A 16,224-nucleotide genomic window follows, 5' to 3' on the forward strand; every position below is an offset into this window, starting at 1 on the left:
AGAGCAGCTTTTCCAGTCACCAAGACTCGAGTACCCCACCCCCACCCCCCCTGTGGAGAGCCTGACTTAGTACCCTGGTCGGGGCTTGTTATGTCTACTCCTCCAATTCCCCTGAGTAATTTTTATGCCAATGAAATTTGGAGAACCAGAAATAAAATAAATTACTAAAAAATTTTAATTTGCTCTGATAAGTCTTTTCCAAAGCTCCAGGGACGTTATATACCAATTCATCATAAGAATTCTAATCAACAATAATGTTGATAAAGTCACGTAAACTTCTGGCCTGGAGTATGCTTTCCTTCAAGGGCCACAACTCTGTTTAGTGCATTTTAGTACTCCCTCCCTTACTTTGTGATGTTGCTTGAGAAGAGTAAGATATTCATTAAGCCTTGGAACCTGATTAAAAATGCAACCTAAAAATGACATTTGCTTTAATGATCTCTATTTTTCTTGAAGAAATACTTTGCTAGTATAATGCAATCTGAAACTGTACAACTACAGAAGATTGTTGGTAGATGGGGGAAGAAAAACTTGTTTGATTTATGACATCTGCAACTTTGGGCAAGTTTACTGCCACTTTTGCTGAATCATTTTATTCACTTCAAAAGATTTAGCCTTGGTTACTTTCTGTCATTATAAACTGAGAAATGAGTGGGTGGAACTAAAGAATTCCATTGAGGTCAGTGATGTATGTACTCAACTTCTGAAGCAAAGATGATCCATGTGATGCCAAAGCTCAGCTTGGCTCATCTAGTTTTTTTCTTGCACTTTCAACATATGAGGCTGTGAAAGAATCAGGTCCCATGAGAACAGGCAGAGTAAAACTCAAGGAATAACTGTTTCGGAGTAGCAATGATAAAAGACTTTTAGGAACCCTTTACAAAAGGTTCAGGGATGGGACACATGTCATGGAAGCAAAAGCCCTCTGGTAGGAATCACAATAATTGAGTAGTATAACAAGAGAGTCATACTGAAGTTCAAGTTGCAAGTTAAATGAACTAGGAGGTGCTTCCATGCTTATCTTCTAAAATCTCACATGACAGTTGGCTGGGGTACTGAGCCTAATGGTGGGATGTCGGGAACTGGAGGGGCAGGCTTTCTTTTGTGATGATGGGTTTAAATTGAAGCTCTGCTGGAAAGAAAAAAATGACTACATGGGTCTAGGTCCCTTTTCTATTTCTACGATTCTCTTTTATCTTTTTGTTTATGCAGAAATATCTGCTATAATTTATACCAATTACTTTAATGAAATTCTAAGTGGCAATGACCACATGGAAAAAGATTATAAGATATCTTTATAATTGTTTCTTCAATTTAGCATGATTGTAATTACATACAATTTTACCTTTTACCTCTGATGTCTTGGTAATAATTGAGTAGACAGTGACATTACAATTGTAATGTAATGTGTATATTACACATTACATTTGTAATGTGTATAAATGTAACTGTATTTCCATAACAATGTGTTAGGTTTTATAAAGGAAAAGAAATGTGGAACTCTGTTCACAGTTTATTTGATCACCCTTGACTGTTGATATTAATACTTTACTCAGAAGTCTTTTAAAAATTAAGTGGGGACTTATAATGTATTTACAAATTTTAGAACTTTTTAAGCATTTGCAACTTTAAAAATTTTGTGTCAATAAACAACAATTTATTGAATTGTTTGTATTTTTTGAATGAGTTGACTCTTCTATCATTGCCTTGAAAAAAAAAAGAAATTAGCTATTAATTAACTAATTCTTAATGACACATAAAAGAATTTCACAGTTAACATTTGGGTTGTCAAGGTTTTAATTAATACTAAAAAAGACATTATGCTTTTTGTAAGTTATTTAGGCTTATTGTTTCTAAAAAAATTTTTAAAAAAGAAGAATGACTATGCATAAGTCTTTAGATTTTATAATTTATGGTTTAAAATGGGTGCTGGGGAGAATTTGGTGGCATTTTACCAGTGAATGTATAAGATGAATAATGTAAATCAACCCTCTATCTAATCTATACTGACCTTGGCTTTTTCCTGTGGACAGGCATCTATAAATGACCATTTGCATATCCAGGCCCTCCTGAAGCCAGATATTGTCCATCATTTGAGCAATCTGCAGAACAAGCATATCCTGACGAAGGTCATCTCCAGCCTGTTAAAAACAAAATTATACACTCTGAGTTTCCTTCTGAATTCCCTTAAAAGTTTTCAAATAAGGTATATGTCATTTCTTCCCTTGAATAAATTTTCAGCCTGGTTTAACAGTGGTTTCAATTGTTTTATTAGCATTCATAGGACCTTGTGTTTCTCATAGAAGAGCAAAGAAAATAAGAACTTTCTTTTAAGTAATTCTAGAAGCTCCAGCCATTGAATTAGAAGCTGTGTGGAATGTTGTTCCCTGATAATAATCTTTCAATTTAATATCTATGTGAAGTGTCTCAGACTCAATGTCTAGTGAAGAGAGTTTGAATGAATGTTTATCCAAATCTCAGACTCAGCCAAGAGAGAGTTAAGAGAAACATTATTTGGTGCTCCATAAATGTATGCACTGACATACATCTCGAACACCAACAGCGTCTTCACTATGAGAGCAAATAGCCCACATATGATTCATCAGACATTGAATCATTGACTTCTTGTATATGAAGGCAGTTGAAAAGTTTTCAGATATCAGAGTAAATGGTCTTTGAAAAAATAAGAAATAATAAAGGGGAGATTTTCTAGTATTGGTGGAAAAAATGAAATATATCCAAAGGGAAAGAATAGTGCTATGCTTTTAAGATAGTAAGAATTTTTATTTTGCAAATGTTTTCTTTTTTTGAAGCCAGAACACTAATTTGAAAGAATATAAGTACCGCTGTGTAGCATTAATTACAATCTCCAAGATATGGAAGCAGCCTAAGTGTCCATCAGGATGGATGGATAAAACAACTATGGGACATTTGCACAGTGGAATACTACTTGGCCACAAAAAAGAAGAAAATGTTACCCTTTGCAACAATATGGGTGGAAAACATTTTGCTAAGTGAAATAAGCCAGTCAGAGAAAGACAAATACCATATGATTTCATTCCTACGTGGAATCAAATGAACAAACTTAACTAGAAAGAAAAACAGGCACAGACTCATATGGGAAGCAGGATGACAGTTAGTGGTGGGGCCGGGGGAGGCTAAGGGGTGGAGGGATTGAGAAAAAAGGAAAAAGGATTCATAGGCACGGACAACAGTGGGGTGATTATGGGGGAGGAGGGAGTTATAAGGGGACTAAATGATGATGGAAAAAATCCAATAAAATTTAAAAGAAGAAAATGCTCTCTATATGCAGAAAATTATGCCATGATGAAATTCCATGTTGTTTGCTTTCTTCAGCAAATATCAGAATCATTGGACCATTACTGTTTGAGGTTACATATATCAAAAAAATGTATGCGTGTACTAATCATTACCTCAAAAACAATCAGAATCCACCAAAAGTATCACTCTGAGACCTTGTCTGATTTGACTGAATAATTGCTCAGACTAGCTGGATGATGGGCAAATCCTTACTTCCTTTTTACAGTTTTTTCTTGAGCTTCTTTTTCTTACCTGTGTATAACATTTTACTCTGTTTTGTCATGGAACTTGTGATAAAGACTGATATGGCCCATATTTATGTTTTATTTTTTAAAAAGAGAACAATCCAAATTGCTAAAATCAGCAAGTGCTTGCAGATAAAAATTTTATGTTAAATTAACATATTATTTGAGTAACAAGTAATTTGATTTTAATTTATTATTGAGGCCAAATGAAACCTCTCTACATTGGGGCTCACCACACATTCCACTTTCTTTGCTACACAAAAGTGATTGTATAAGTTTGTTTGTTGAAACATTTTCTCAAGTTTTGCACTGAAGGTTCACTGGCTTAAAGCCAATAATATTTGATTTATTGCCAATCATAATTTGGCATGTACTATAGTTCTTTAAAAAATGCAAAATCAAAAATAACTGGAATCTTCTGTGTTGCTGCCAGAGGAAAATAGCAACAGTAATTTTTTGTGAGTAATCAATCAAGTATTTCTACCAATGTAATCAATTTCATGCTTCAGGAGTTGCTGTACCTTAAAAATGATGCTGATATTTTTGCCCATTGGATTAGCATTGATGAAAGTAATCTTCAATGGCAAAGCATTAGATGTGAAATATGAACATGCCTATAGGAGGAGAAAAGAAAAATGGTGAGCAAAATAAAGCAAAAAGAACAATTTCAAGGAAATTATGGCCCCTTGCAGAATTTGTTATTTGAGCAAATATAACACATATGAATAATTTTTATACTTTGGAACAAAGACAATTACTTATTTAAGAAAAACAACAACAACTTTAGTCTTACCAACCATAGCTTTGCTTGGAAACTGCGAAGCCAGCTTTTTGGCAGGTCATAAATTTCCAACTACATGTTTTTCCTCCCTGAACAGTGGTGATATGCTGGGGACTTACATAAACTGAGCGGAATGTAAGTGTCGTGTTCATGCTAGCTGGTTAATAGCGAAAAGATAAAACTGCTATTTAAAAATATTTTTTCCTTTTAATGATTTCTGCTGCACAGCATACTAAAGAAACATGGATAGAGATAGAGTTAAGAAAGCCCTAAATGAGTTCAAATTTGGACTCTTCGACTCATTAGCTCTAAAACCTCGGGTCAGTTACTGAAATGTTTGTATCCCACTGTCAAATGGGAAGTATAATCCCTACCCTACCCATTTTTGCAACAGATACATGAGCCTGACACTAATTAGGCAGTTCAAAAAATCAACCCACTCTTTCCCCCTTTTTATTAATGAATATTTTCTTACCTTTACAAATATGAGTACAACATACATTTTGCATTTTTTATTTTTTAAATTATAATTTGAATTTCCATTTTCAGCTTTATCATATGGATTACTTTCTATTATACTGTCCTGATAGCTTATTTTCATTTTACGATTTTACGATTGCTTGAGTATTAAAAGGCTATACTTTTTTCGGCTATTAGCGAGTTCATGTTGACAGTGAAGAGTATGGTCAATACTAGAAAAAGGAAAAGAACTTGATACTTTCAATTTATCAACTTAATATATGACATCAATACATGATGAAGGATCAGTTTGAATATCATTATTTCTGAGATGTTTGAAATCAATAAAAGCTGAGAGAAAAGGATCTATTTCCTAACTTAACCTATCAACATAAATCTCACTTAATCCTGTAGCAAACAGACACTCCTGCTTACTGAATCAGTCTGAGCTTTTATAGTAAATGGATGAGGTTGTTTGGTGAGTAATGAATTCTTGCTGTAAGAATAAGTCAATCGGGGAACATATGACCTTCTGTCATGATACTGCACTTGAAAACCTTTACTAGGCCAGGCATGAGTCTAGGTGAGTGGCTTTTAAATACTACTCATTCTATTGTTGGGGGTCCCTTTGAGGCATCCCAAGACTGGGGAAGAGACAAAGGGCAAAAGAAAGGCTAAAGGCAAGGCTTAGCCCCTTGTCTTAATTACATCACTCAGAGTTATTTTGCTTTCACTGTTTCATGTTTTGGTTTTCATGTGCAGTCATGTCAAAAATGCGATGCATTCAACAATTATTCTGCACAAACCCTTATCTATATGCTAACAGAAAGAGACACCATATACACTCTCAAAGAGCTTACAAAAGATTTGTACAGGTACACACTCATGCATTAAGTAGAAGATAATTTACAGGGCCCTTTATTAGTTGACTGAAGAAGAGGCCTTCAGTGTTGCATAGGGATTTGCAGATTCTGAGAGATATAAGTTAGCAAGCAGGTAAAAGAAAAGTCTTTCTAGGTAGAAAAAGTCAAACAAGGAGACATTCGAGTAGAAATTGAACGTAAATCAGGAGGGCTATAAACAAGAAATAGAAAAGAGTGAATCAGAGTCTGATGAGTTGATGCAAATGGTGACATAGAAGGATTACAAGAGAGAAACAAAGATTTGACCTATGATCTTGAGAAGTACACATTAATCAAATAGAGTTAAAGTAATTTTTAAAAGGGAATCTATTAGTAAAAAAAAAATGTGTGGTTTTTACTTTCCCAAAAGTAGAGAAAGATTGCATTAAGTTTTCCCCATTCACTCTCATGATCCATCCCTTAGCCGCCATAAAGGAAATAGGAAATTGTCCTTTGTGATTAGTAGTTCCAAGAAGAGACGAAGGTGAGGATTCCTACAAAGAGAGCTTCACTCAAACATAAGACCTTTGCTCTCCATCCTGGAGAGCCATTCTTGAAGAAATGGACTGAGCCACACCCGAGTACTTTCTCCAGTGTAGCTCACTGATGGGGATTAAAATGCCGACTGTAAGCTTTCCCACATTAAGTGCATTCATAGGGCTTCTTTCCGGTGTGAACTATCTGATGCATGATAAGCTGTGAACTTTCACTAAAGACTTTCCCATGGCCGAAGAATTTATCAGGCTCTGGTGTATCATCAAGTTGCTGCTATAACCAAGACCTTCCCTTACATGTGCACTCGTAGGATTTCTCACCAGTGTGAGTTCTCTCAGATACAGTGGAGTGTGAGTCTTGAGTGCATATCTTCCACATTTATAGAGGTTTTTGCTTGTGTGAAGTCTGGATATAAAATAAGACATTTACCCAGACTGAATGCCTTGCCAGACTGCATTCAAAACGTTTTTCTCTGCTACAAATTTGTGCAGAGTTAACAGTGTGAGAGTTCTGTGTTGGAAACAAGAAAAACAGTCTCGGCCCCAAGGAGCCTGCGTCCCTAGCAAACATCCTGTAAGTTGATTGCCATCTGTTTAGTTTCAAAATTTTCCTTTCAGTTGAGTCAGACCCCACCCTGTTCCCGAGCGCGGGCTCTGTAAGCCAATAGCTAACCGCCACATCTGCTTCTGTGCAACGCTTGCTTGCTTGCCTCTATATAAGGACTTGGCTGTAAGCGCTAGGTGCGACTCTCATTTGTAGCCCTTGTGGGCACTGTGTCTCTGAACACTCTGAGAGTTCACCCCTGCACAGGTTAAACTTGGCCAATAAAGTAACATCTTTGAAACCCTGAAAGTCTCCAACATTTGTTCTCATGGGTGGTGGATGCAACATTCTGATGGGAGGTTTTACAGCACTGCCTCCATTTGTGAGCTTGGTCCCCAGGATGGAGGCTCTGATGCCAAATAAGACACTTAATCTCACCGAAGCCCTTACTATGTTCACTAAATTCATAAGCTTCTTCCCAGCGTGGATTCTCTGATGGTTGAGCAGGTTTCCACCAAAGTTGAAAAAGCGTCCCCACAGTTGTTTCAGCTCTAAGATTTCTTACCTGTGGAGTGCCTGATGTTGGAAGAGACTTTACTCTGAGTGAAGTTCTCCCACACTCATGCCATTCAGAAGGACTTCCCCCAATACGGGCTATCTGGTAGTCAGTGGGTAGGGGGCTTGGGGCAAAGGCTTTTACACACTCATCGCATTTATGAGGTTTTCCCCAATTACAGATTCTCTGGTATTTAGTGAGATGGGAGCAGGGATGACAAATCTTCCCACACTTTCTGCCTTGTTCTCTCTCAGAGGGCTCTCAGATGAACCACTGGCTGACAGGTCTGTTTGAAGGTCTTATCGTACTCATTATACTCATAGAGGTTCTTTCCAGAATGGGTCCTCCAGTGGCCAACCAGATGTGGGCTCTGATTGTTAACTTGGGCACATTGATTGCCTTTTCAGATGCAATATCCCTTCAGGCCTCCTTGTTGTTCAGAAGGACAGGAGGACAGACTAAAATGTTCTGTAGGTGAGAGCATCAGCTGCCGTATGTGTCCTGGCAGGTGCGGCGGCCTTGTACTACAAACAGCTGGTCAGAGACAATGTGTTCAAAAACATTGTCTCTGACTTGGGCACTTTCCAGTCTCAGGGAAAGTACTGCTGCCTGTAGGCTGCTGCAGGAGAGCGTGGTGCCCATCGCAACACTAGGGGTGGTGACTTCTGGGTTGTGACCTTCGGTCTGGTGAACTCACCTGGATGGATACTCATAGCAGCCAATCACTAGGTCTAGCACCCTACATTCCAAAATGTACAAAACAAAATTCTTATGGAATTTTAATAGAAAAAAAGTCTATTTAACCAACAACAACAAACCAAGAAAGCAGAAACAAGAAAAAACAACAACATCTGGATTCAATGATTCATATTGTTCTTATTACTTTGAGATACTGTGTCTTTGAAACTCTATTTCCATGGATCTTCAGCATTAATCAGATTCACTGCTAACAATGAAAAAGTTACATAATTTGAAAAAATTAGTGATGGTATGGATTTTAGTCCGAATGGACATACATATTCAATGAATGGAACTGATGCCATTTCTTTCAAAATGCGTTTATGCAGCATGTTAGGAAAGTTTATAGGGTGCCTTCCTAACAGCAGTTATAAAGGTGATAGTACTAAGTTTTTAGCAAAACTTTTTGTGTTCTTACTAATAATGGTTTATTGTTTCTCCTAATTATTGGATTAGTTTTCTTGGTCTTAAACTTTAGTTAAGTAACATTTTTTTGGTGCATGCATGAGTTTAACCTCTTCACTTTTAAATTTCACTGATCAATCCTTCTCTCTATTTGTGGTTCTACTTTTTGGCTTTTGAGAAGGAGAATATTAAGGCTCATGGAGAACAGAGGAGAAAGGATGACTCTCTGTCAAAGTAAAGGGGCTTAGGAAGAGAAGGGGTTTGACAGTGTGACATCATCAGGAAGGACTTTCCAGGCACTAGTAAAACCACAAACTGTGTTATATAGCACACTGACACATGAGCACAAATGAATTTTAAATTGAATCAAAATGGGGATGTTGTGGCTAATGATATATTGGTGTACGAGACACAAGTATGCGCATAATTGAAATAAGCATGAAATGAAACTCAGCCTGCTTGGAATCACCAAATCAACCATTTTGAATAAATCATGAATCAATTCAGTGAGAAGTGTTTACTTTTTTCCACTGGACTGTGTTGTAGTTTGTTTCTAAACCAACCAATCGTCTGACGAGGCTAATGGGATCTCAACTGGCCATAGTGCATCAAAGTACAGAAAAATTCCTTTTTTCTTTAAAAAGTTGCAATAAGATTTTATAAATTGTTTTTCCCATTTCAAAAACATACAGTGAACTAAACAATACAGAACCAAAATACTCAACTAGTCTACTGAATGAATTGGCTTACATGGCAATCAATCCCCTTTATACAGAGGGCAGGGTTCAGAGGAAGATGACAGGTATTTATACACTGAAAGAATTCTTCTAGTCTGCCAATCTCTTTCTTCAGTACCTCCTGTGATAAATCATAAGAAAAAGCATTTTAGAAACTGCAAAGAACTTGACTATTTCTTCAAGTTATGATTTTCTTGCATTGATTAAATAAATTCTTTAAATCAAGGGTTACACGCTTGGATGCTTTAGGTCGGGTAGGTTATGTAACCGCATTTGAGAAGGCAGCAAGCAAAAGACAATAGGGAATGTTGGGAAAAAATGGAGAATTAATTAGTGCATGACCTCTCTAAATGACTTTAAATTCAATTAAAGGTAAAACCAAAACAAAGCACTCCTTCTGTTCAAATAAAACTTGATGGGTTGGACTTGAACTGTGGCCCACAAACGTCCAGCCCTGGCTGTAAGTAATTACTAACGTGATTCATTTTTGATAATTTCCTAAAGTCTTAGTTTGTAATTCTCAAGATTTATGCTTAATAGTAACAGTACATATCAGAAAAAGTTCATATATATTGTGGGCAATAGTAATGAAAATGATTTTGCAGACAATTGGCAACTGTCAGAAACAGCAGTATGTATAAATCGTTTACTAAATATCAATGAGTATATTTCTGATTCTCAACTTCCTTCCACAGTTCTCTTCCACAGTATCTCTGGAAGGTCTGAGACCACAAACAACACCTTTAGAATTGTGCATCCCCTGACAAAAAGAGGGGGACAACAATAACAATTCAAAACAAAATAGCAATAATAATTCCAAAATAAGAAAGCTCATTTTAGCCCACTTTTGAAAGCTCTTTAAGCCCAATTCTAAAAATGAGGATGTCACATTAATAACTCTCACCTAACTCTCAAGAGTGCGTTAGCTCTTCCTCCTGGCTCATTGACAAAGAATACCATCTACTGCCCCCAGAATGCAGAAGAACAAGGTGGAGGAATGAGGCCAAATCCCCCTACAGCACTCTTTCTGTCCTCCTTTGTCGTATCTATGCCTGGATTTGCCTGAAGAATAGTACGGAGGAAAATTTCTCTTCATTTAATTAGAATTTCTTAATTTCATATAGCTAGGTTTAATGAGTGTACTTTTAAAAAATAAAAAATAAACAGTAACTTATATTGGGAAAAATTATCAATGCTTTCCCTACTTCTCTCTTTTTCTCTTCCTATTATTGTGTAATGATGTGTTGTCACAAAATCAGCCAGTCATAATAAAATAAATACATATATTCGAGAGAATAATGTCAATATCACTCTGAACCATGGTGCAAATGGTCAAAGGGGCACCAGAGTTATTTAAGTATCATATATAACCTAAATATGTGGGGAATTTTAGAACATAATAATGTCCTAACCTATACACAAATTTTGTAAAGTTTAAAGCAATTTATTTTACTTACTTCAACTTCTTGTCTATCTCGAAAATAGTGAGTTTGCAGTAATGGGGATGAATCGTTTTTTTCATTGCCCCTAATGTTATATGCCTAAGGCTTCTCAGTATAACCAGTTTATATGTCTCCCATCTAAAAATAATTTCTATCTCCTAAGTAGATAAAGTTGCATAGCTTCTGTTATTTCTACTGAATTAGGTAAATTACAGCAGGAAAAATCTTGGGCTGGGAAAGGATTCTGGAACACTTTACCTATTTCTATTTTCATATCATTTTGTTGAAAACTCTTCTTGATTTTAAACAGTGGGTGGAGTGAAACTCGGAGCTTCCTTGAGGACAAGATTCACGTTTTAGTCATCTTTTTATCCATAATTCCTAGTCTGCAGTAAGTACTTAATTATTATTGAATGATGTTCTTTTCAATGAATGGATGTCCACTATCTCCCTGCAACTAGAATGTTGAACTTAAGAGAATCTAATGAATGGTTTATGTCACTGAAAGGAACTAGTGATGCTGATAATTAAAAAGAGCAGGTGTTTTTTTTTTTTTTCATTAAATCCAGAAGAAGAATAGCCAAGTCCGTTATTATTATAATCAGTAATTAAAGAAACACACTACTTTGACTATCCTGGATCTTTTTAAAAATATTGCATTCCACACCACTATTAATTTCTCATTTGATTAATTTCATTTGTTTTGGCAAAAGGCTTTAAAAACGTGACCTTGATTAGTGCAATGTTAGAAAAATCTAGACCTAGGTTTTGTACCTTGGACAAGGGCCCCCTAGAAAGTTCCCTCCTGTGCTTATGCTACAAGTCTGAGTAGTGCTGCCATTTTGAGGAAATTACATCATCTGCAATTTTTAATCAAACTGCTTTTGTGTTACACTGGCCACTTTTGTCAGATACTATCTGTCTGCTACGTGGCTACTCACATCAAAAAGCCATGTCCTGGTGACAGACATTATCGTTAACTTCGGGATAGTAAAATGAAAAAAAAAAAACTTAATTAAGTAATTGACTTGTGCCCCATATCCAGACAAAAGAGTTTGCTTTCTAAGCTATGAAATTAAAACTTAATGGAACCCAAGATGGAAAACAAAATACTTCACTCCATGAAGATTGATTTCTCAACAAACCTGTCTCTGAGGGTCACTAGCCAACTTGACTTTTTCCCCAGCGTCTCCCAGAATTTTGATAAGTTTCATCTCCTTGGAAAACTCATCACTCAAGGCTTTCCCTGCACAAAACTGGAGAGCAGCCAACAGCTTCTGATACCAGCTTTTAAAGTAAGCTTCATTCTGTGCATCCTTTAGCAGCCTGAAGGAAGGAGAGAAAAAGAATTCTTGTACATAAAGCTGATTTTTTAACCTCTTCCACCAAGAAAAAGAAGTGCATTGCAGACTAATCTGGATTTGGTGCCTGTGGGCAGTTTAAGAGCCTAGAAGGGGAGAATGTTGTTTGCTGGCCGCCATCAAGTTCCCTCCGAGAGCTAATGAGATTACTAACGTGAGGAATCAATAAGAGACCTGCACTTTCTCATTTCAGTTCACATCACACTTTTTCTTCTTTCAGGCTTCTGAATCATATAACAAACACTTAACAGCATATTTTTGACTTCTTAAAATATGAACACAGAATTTTAGAAATAGTATTTATAAGTGACTGTAATATATTGTGACACAATCGTCAACCCCCGTCCTTTTCTGCTTTTCTTTGAAAGATAATGTCACTTCCATCGCCATTAACCCCCCTTTAACCTCTTCTGCCTCCCTCCACCCCCTTTCCCACTGGTAATCACCATACTATTGTCTGTGTCTATAATTTTTTCTTCTTTGGTCAATCCCTCCACCTTTTCACCCAGTCCCCCAGCCTTCCTCCCCACCATGACAGCTGACCATCTGTTCTCTGTATCCACAGGTCTGTTTCTATTTTTTTTGTTACTCTATTTTGATTTGGGGTGCTGAGCACACCATGCTGTATACAGATGATGCATTACAGAAGTGTATATTTGAGACCTACATAATTTTATTAACCAATGTTACTCCAATAAATTCCATAAAAATTTTAAAACATTACATGGAGCTAAATAAAAATAATTTTAAAATAAAAAATGATGTTTCCATACTGTCATTTATCTCCATATTGCTCTTTCTGCCAGCACCTCCCCTTGACTACCTAGAGGAGGATATTGTAAAGGCAAGACCATGGTTTTTATTTTCTTTCGTTTCTGGCTTCAAGTCCCAGCCCTACAACATAAAGGTGACATAGGCCAGTCACTTAACAAGGCCGTACAAAAAGCAGTAACTTTGACTGTACAGAGCTGTATAGAACATCAATGGAGCTGATACATTTGGAAAGGTGCTACACAATGCACAATTATTCAGTCAAAACACATGAACTCATCTGTATCTCGCGGCCTCCCCAAGCCAGCCTCTGGCGTCGCCTGGTATTCAGCCCACACCACAGATGAGGGAGGCACAGAACGTCCAAAAATTTAAGAACACTTCACTAGATGATGGAACAGTGACAAATATTTGAATGCTCCGTCTTCCAAGTGACAATGTCTATTGCCTTGAAATTAGTTTCTGTGTGCTTAAACTTTACTTGCTACCATGCTGTAAAACATTAAAATAAAATTAAAAAAACTAATTTCTCTAAATATTAACTTCCCTGTGATTGATTCTTTTAACCTTAACTGGTCTTTAGTCTTCCTCTCCCCTGAAAAATATTAGCATTCAAGGAACTAGAAGAAAACTGTTGTGAGAATGAGATTTGAAAATAGAAAGGATAGCAGCCAAAGAATACGTAGATGAGTTTCATTCTGCATTTTTAATTTTGTATCTCTGTTCAACACATATTATGTTACAGGCTCTAACGAATACACAATTTTATTTTTGTTCTCTGTTTTCTGTTCCTACACATTTAAGTTGAAAAAATGAATCAAATGAGTCTGCATTTTGGGGTGGAGGGTAAGGTCTGCTTTCTTGTCACTCTTGTGAAGCCAACTTATCTTCTGGCACCTCTTTTACTTTCACAAAAGAAATACAAACTTTGAGTGGAATAATACTTCTTATTTAGTTCTGGGAAGCACTAAAGAAAAAGTTCAAGGGACTCATGATGGATTTTTAATCTAAGAACGATAGCAAGGAATACAAAGCTCATCTACCCACCCCTTCGGTGAGATTTTGCACCCTCACACATATAATAAGTGAGTCATGCCATTGTCTGGAAGCTCCGAGAAGCTGAGTGGTGTTTGAGCATGAGTTGGAAAGCTGCAAATGCAAGCACGAACACATCAAACCTCAAACGTTCATGTAGAATTGTGTACCTCTCAGATTGGCATAGTGCTTTGGGGGCTTTCGTAATATACCATTTTACGGTCTACTTGAGTTTCAGTGAGACACGGAGTTGAACGTTAGAGTATTTCTATAGCTCTTATCAACCGTTGCCGGAATTTTTATACACTTTGAATACTGAGTTACTTTTTTAAAAGATATTTTGAACCTGTTCTAGTAAATACATACATAACTGTATCACCACCTAACTGCTACTTTTTGCTAAAAAAAAAAGTTACTCCACACAGAGGTCAACGTTGTTACTAAAATCACTAAAGAAAAGATACCTATTTAGGTTAGGGTCATAGGAAGTGTCAGAATTATATAATTTATATTGAGAATAATTTTTATTGTGTTAGAAATGTATTTGCTTCCTTTATGAGCAGCGAATTCAAGGGAGAAAAACCCAGTGTGATTTCTTGCTCACAATAAAGCAGAGCATGGAGATTTGCAGGGAGAATATGTGACTGCGTTCTAAAAAAATAGAAAAGTGAAAAAAACTGAGTGCATCCCATTTAATTATTTTTCTAGTAGAGCATGCCTCATTCAAACACTGCGTCCCTGGAAGGTGACATGTTCCCATGGAGAGATCTGGTTCAAGCTCTGTGGCTTTTGACTCAGCTTCATGAAGAGTCTTGCTCTTACAAACTGCAGAATTGAAATGATAGAGTTGTGAATCCGATAGGAGAGGCACAGTCACTTTTACTGGCAAGAGAAATTAACATATCCTTTAATTTTAAACAGCTTCAGAGAAAGTTGACAGTTTGGGGTGGGTGGTCATTCAGTTCCGTATCAATTACAGTCACGACAGGAAGTGATAAACACCTCATGGCATAGTTTTTACCCACTGCCTCTGTTATAAGACTGTAGAAAACAGTTGGCCACTCTCCCTGCTCATTACAAATATCCTTTTCAAAATATGTTGTCACCTGGGAGAAACAGTATTGCTTACACTAAGTAAATTTTTTTTTTAATTTTTTATTTTTTTTTATTTTTTTATTTTTTTATTTAATTATTTTTCAAGTACAGTTTTCTGTCTATTACTAAATTTTTTAAATTAAGGTCAAGGGACTGAGAAGTATTGCATAAGATTTGGTGTTGAATAACTGGGCTTTTAAGATGCAGGCAATGTTACTGTTTACAAACTGTGAACTAAATCTCTACAGGCCAGAGATCTATTTATCCTACTGTCTGCAAGACCCAGGAATGATTTGATCTGCTATTATTTTGTGCATATCACAAAGAGTATGTAATGACAATATTAAAATGAAGGTAAAAGCATAAAACCTAGCTGATTGAAGGTTTTGACAGTGTTGAGAATGAGGGGCAGTAAGCAGAAAGAGAAGGAAGTGTGACTGAGCACATTTGTTATAGGATATCACGAAGGGATTTGCCTAAACTAAGGATATCGTGGTGGACTCAGGGAGACCTGAGAGTCACAAGCCTCAGCTAGCATGAAATGGAGATTTTTCTTAAAAATTTGAGCTTTTCTCCATTTCTTCCCTGCCTCTGGTCCCATGGTGAGTGACTTGCTATAGCCACAGAAAAAGCATGGGTAGTTCTCACTTCATCAGTCTACCCGCAGGGCAGAGCAGAGCAATCACACTGTCTCAGCCCTCCTTGCCCCATAACTCCCCCTTCAGCGAAGGCCTTAATTCTAGTTCTCAGCAGCACCATATCCCCCATCTCAGGGACTGTCTTACATTTTTACCTACTTGTGTATTTCCTGTGGTTGAAGAGGGATCACAGCATCCAGGAGCAGAAGAAAAGTGAACTGCACAAAAAGATGAGTAATTTCGAATCACTCCAGGATCTCTCCGTCCCAATACCTGTGTTTTTTGCTGCTTTATGCGGGGCAAGGTGTGTAGCTGGTAGAACAATTTTTAAACACAGATAGATTCTAAAATGTGGCTTCTTCAAGTGTATTTATAACCCCGAGACACATAAAGGCTGAAATCCAATACTTGATATGGAATTATTAATTTTAAGACTTCAATAGTGTATAAAGAGGTAAAAAGTATATACTTGTTTAGCCTTTGCAACTTGATTTCTCAGTGGTTGTGGTTGATTAATATTTTCCCAAACTTGATACATTTTATATACCTTGCAAAGATAACTGCCTCCTATGATGAGTTCATTCTTAGAATATTGATTTGGTCTTTCAGATACATAGCACTAAAATTCTGTTAAATTTTGCATTATAGAATTAAGAAGTATTATATGGGCTAAGACTACAGATATGTAATTTATCATTGT

General features: G+C 36.6%; 1 protein-coding gene across 2 annotated transcripts in view; it reads right to left on the reverse strand.

Annotated features, from left to right (window-relative positions):
- Positions 1-16,224, reverse strand: part of PIK3C2G (phosphatidylinositol-4-phosphate 3-kinase catalytic subunit type 2 gamma) — a 268,609-nt gene that overhangs the window by 89,817 nt on the left and 162,568 nt on the right. For both annotated transcript variants that reach the window (XM_037033809.1, XM_037033810.1), the window contains 4 exons: positions 11,770-11,950; positions 9,196-9,303; positions 4,088-4,180; positions 2,012-2,141 (listed from right to left, as the gene is read on the reverse strand). In XM_037033809.1, the coding sequence (XP_036889704.1) occupies positions 2,012-2,141; positions 4,088-4,180; positions 9,196-9,303; positions 11,770-11,950 (512 nt within the window). The remainder of the gene's footprint in view (positions 1-2,011; positions 2,142-4,087; positions 4,181-9,195; positions 9,304-11,769; positions 11,951-16,224) is intronic.

Source organism: Sturnira hondurensis, unplaced genomic scaffold (assembly GCF_014824575.4).
Source record: "Sturnira hondurensis isolate 20B ecotype Veracruz unplaced genomic scaffold, ASM1482457v3 Scaffold0021795, whole genome shotgun sequence".
NCBI classification, from domain to species: domain Eukaryota; kingdom Metazoa; phylum Chordata; class Mammalia; order Chiroptera; family Phyllostomidae; genus Sturnira; species Sturnira hondurensis.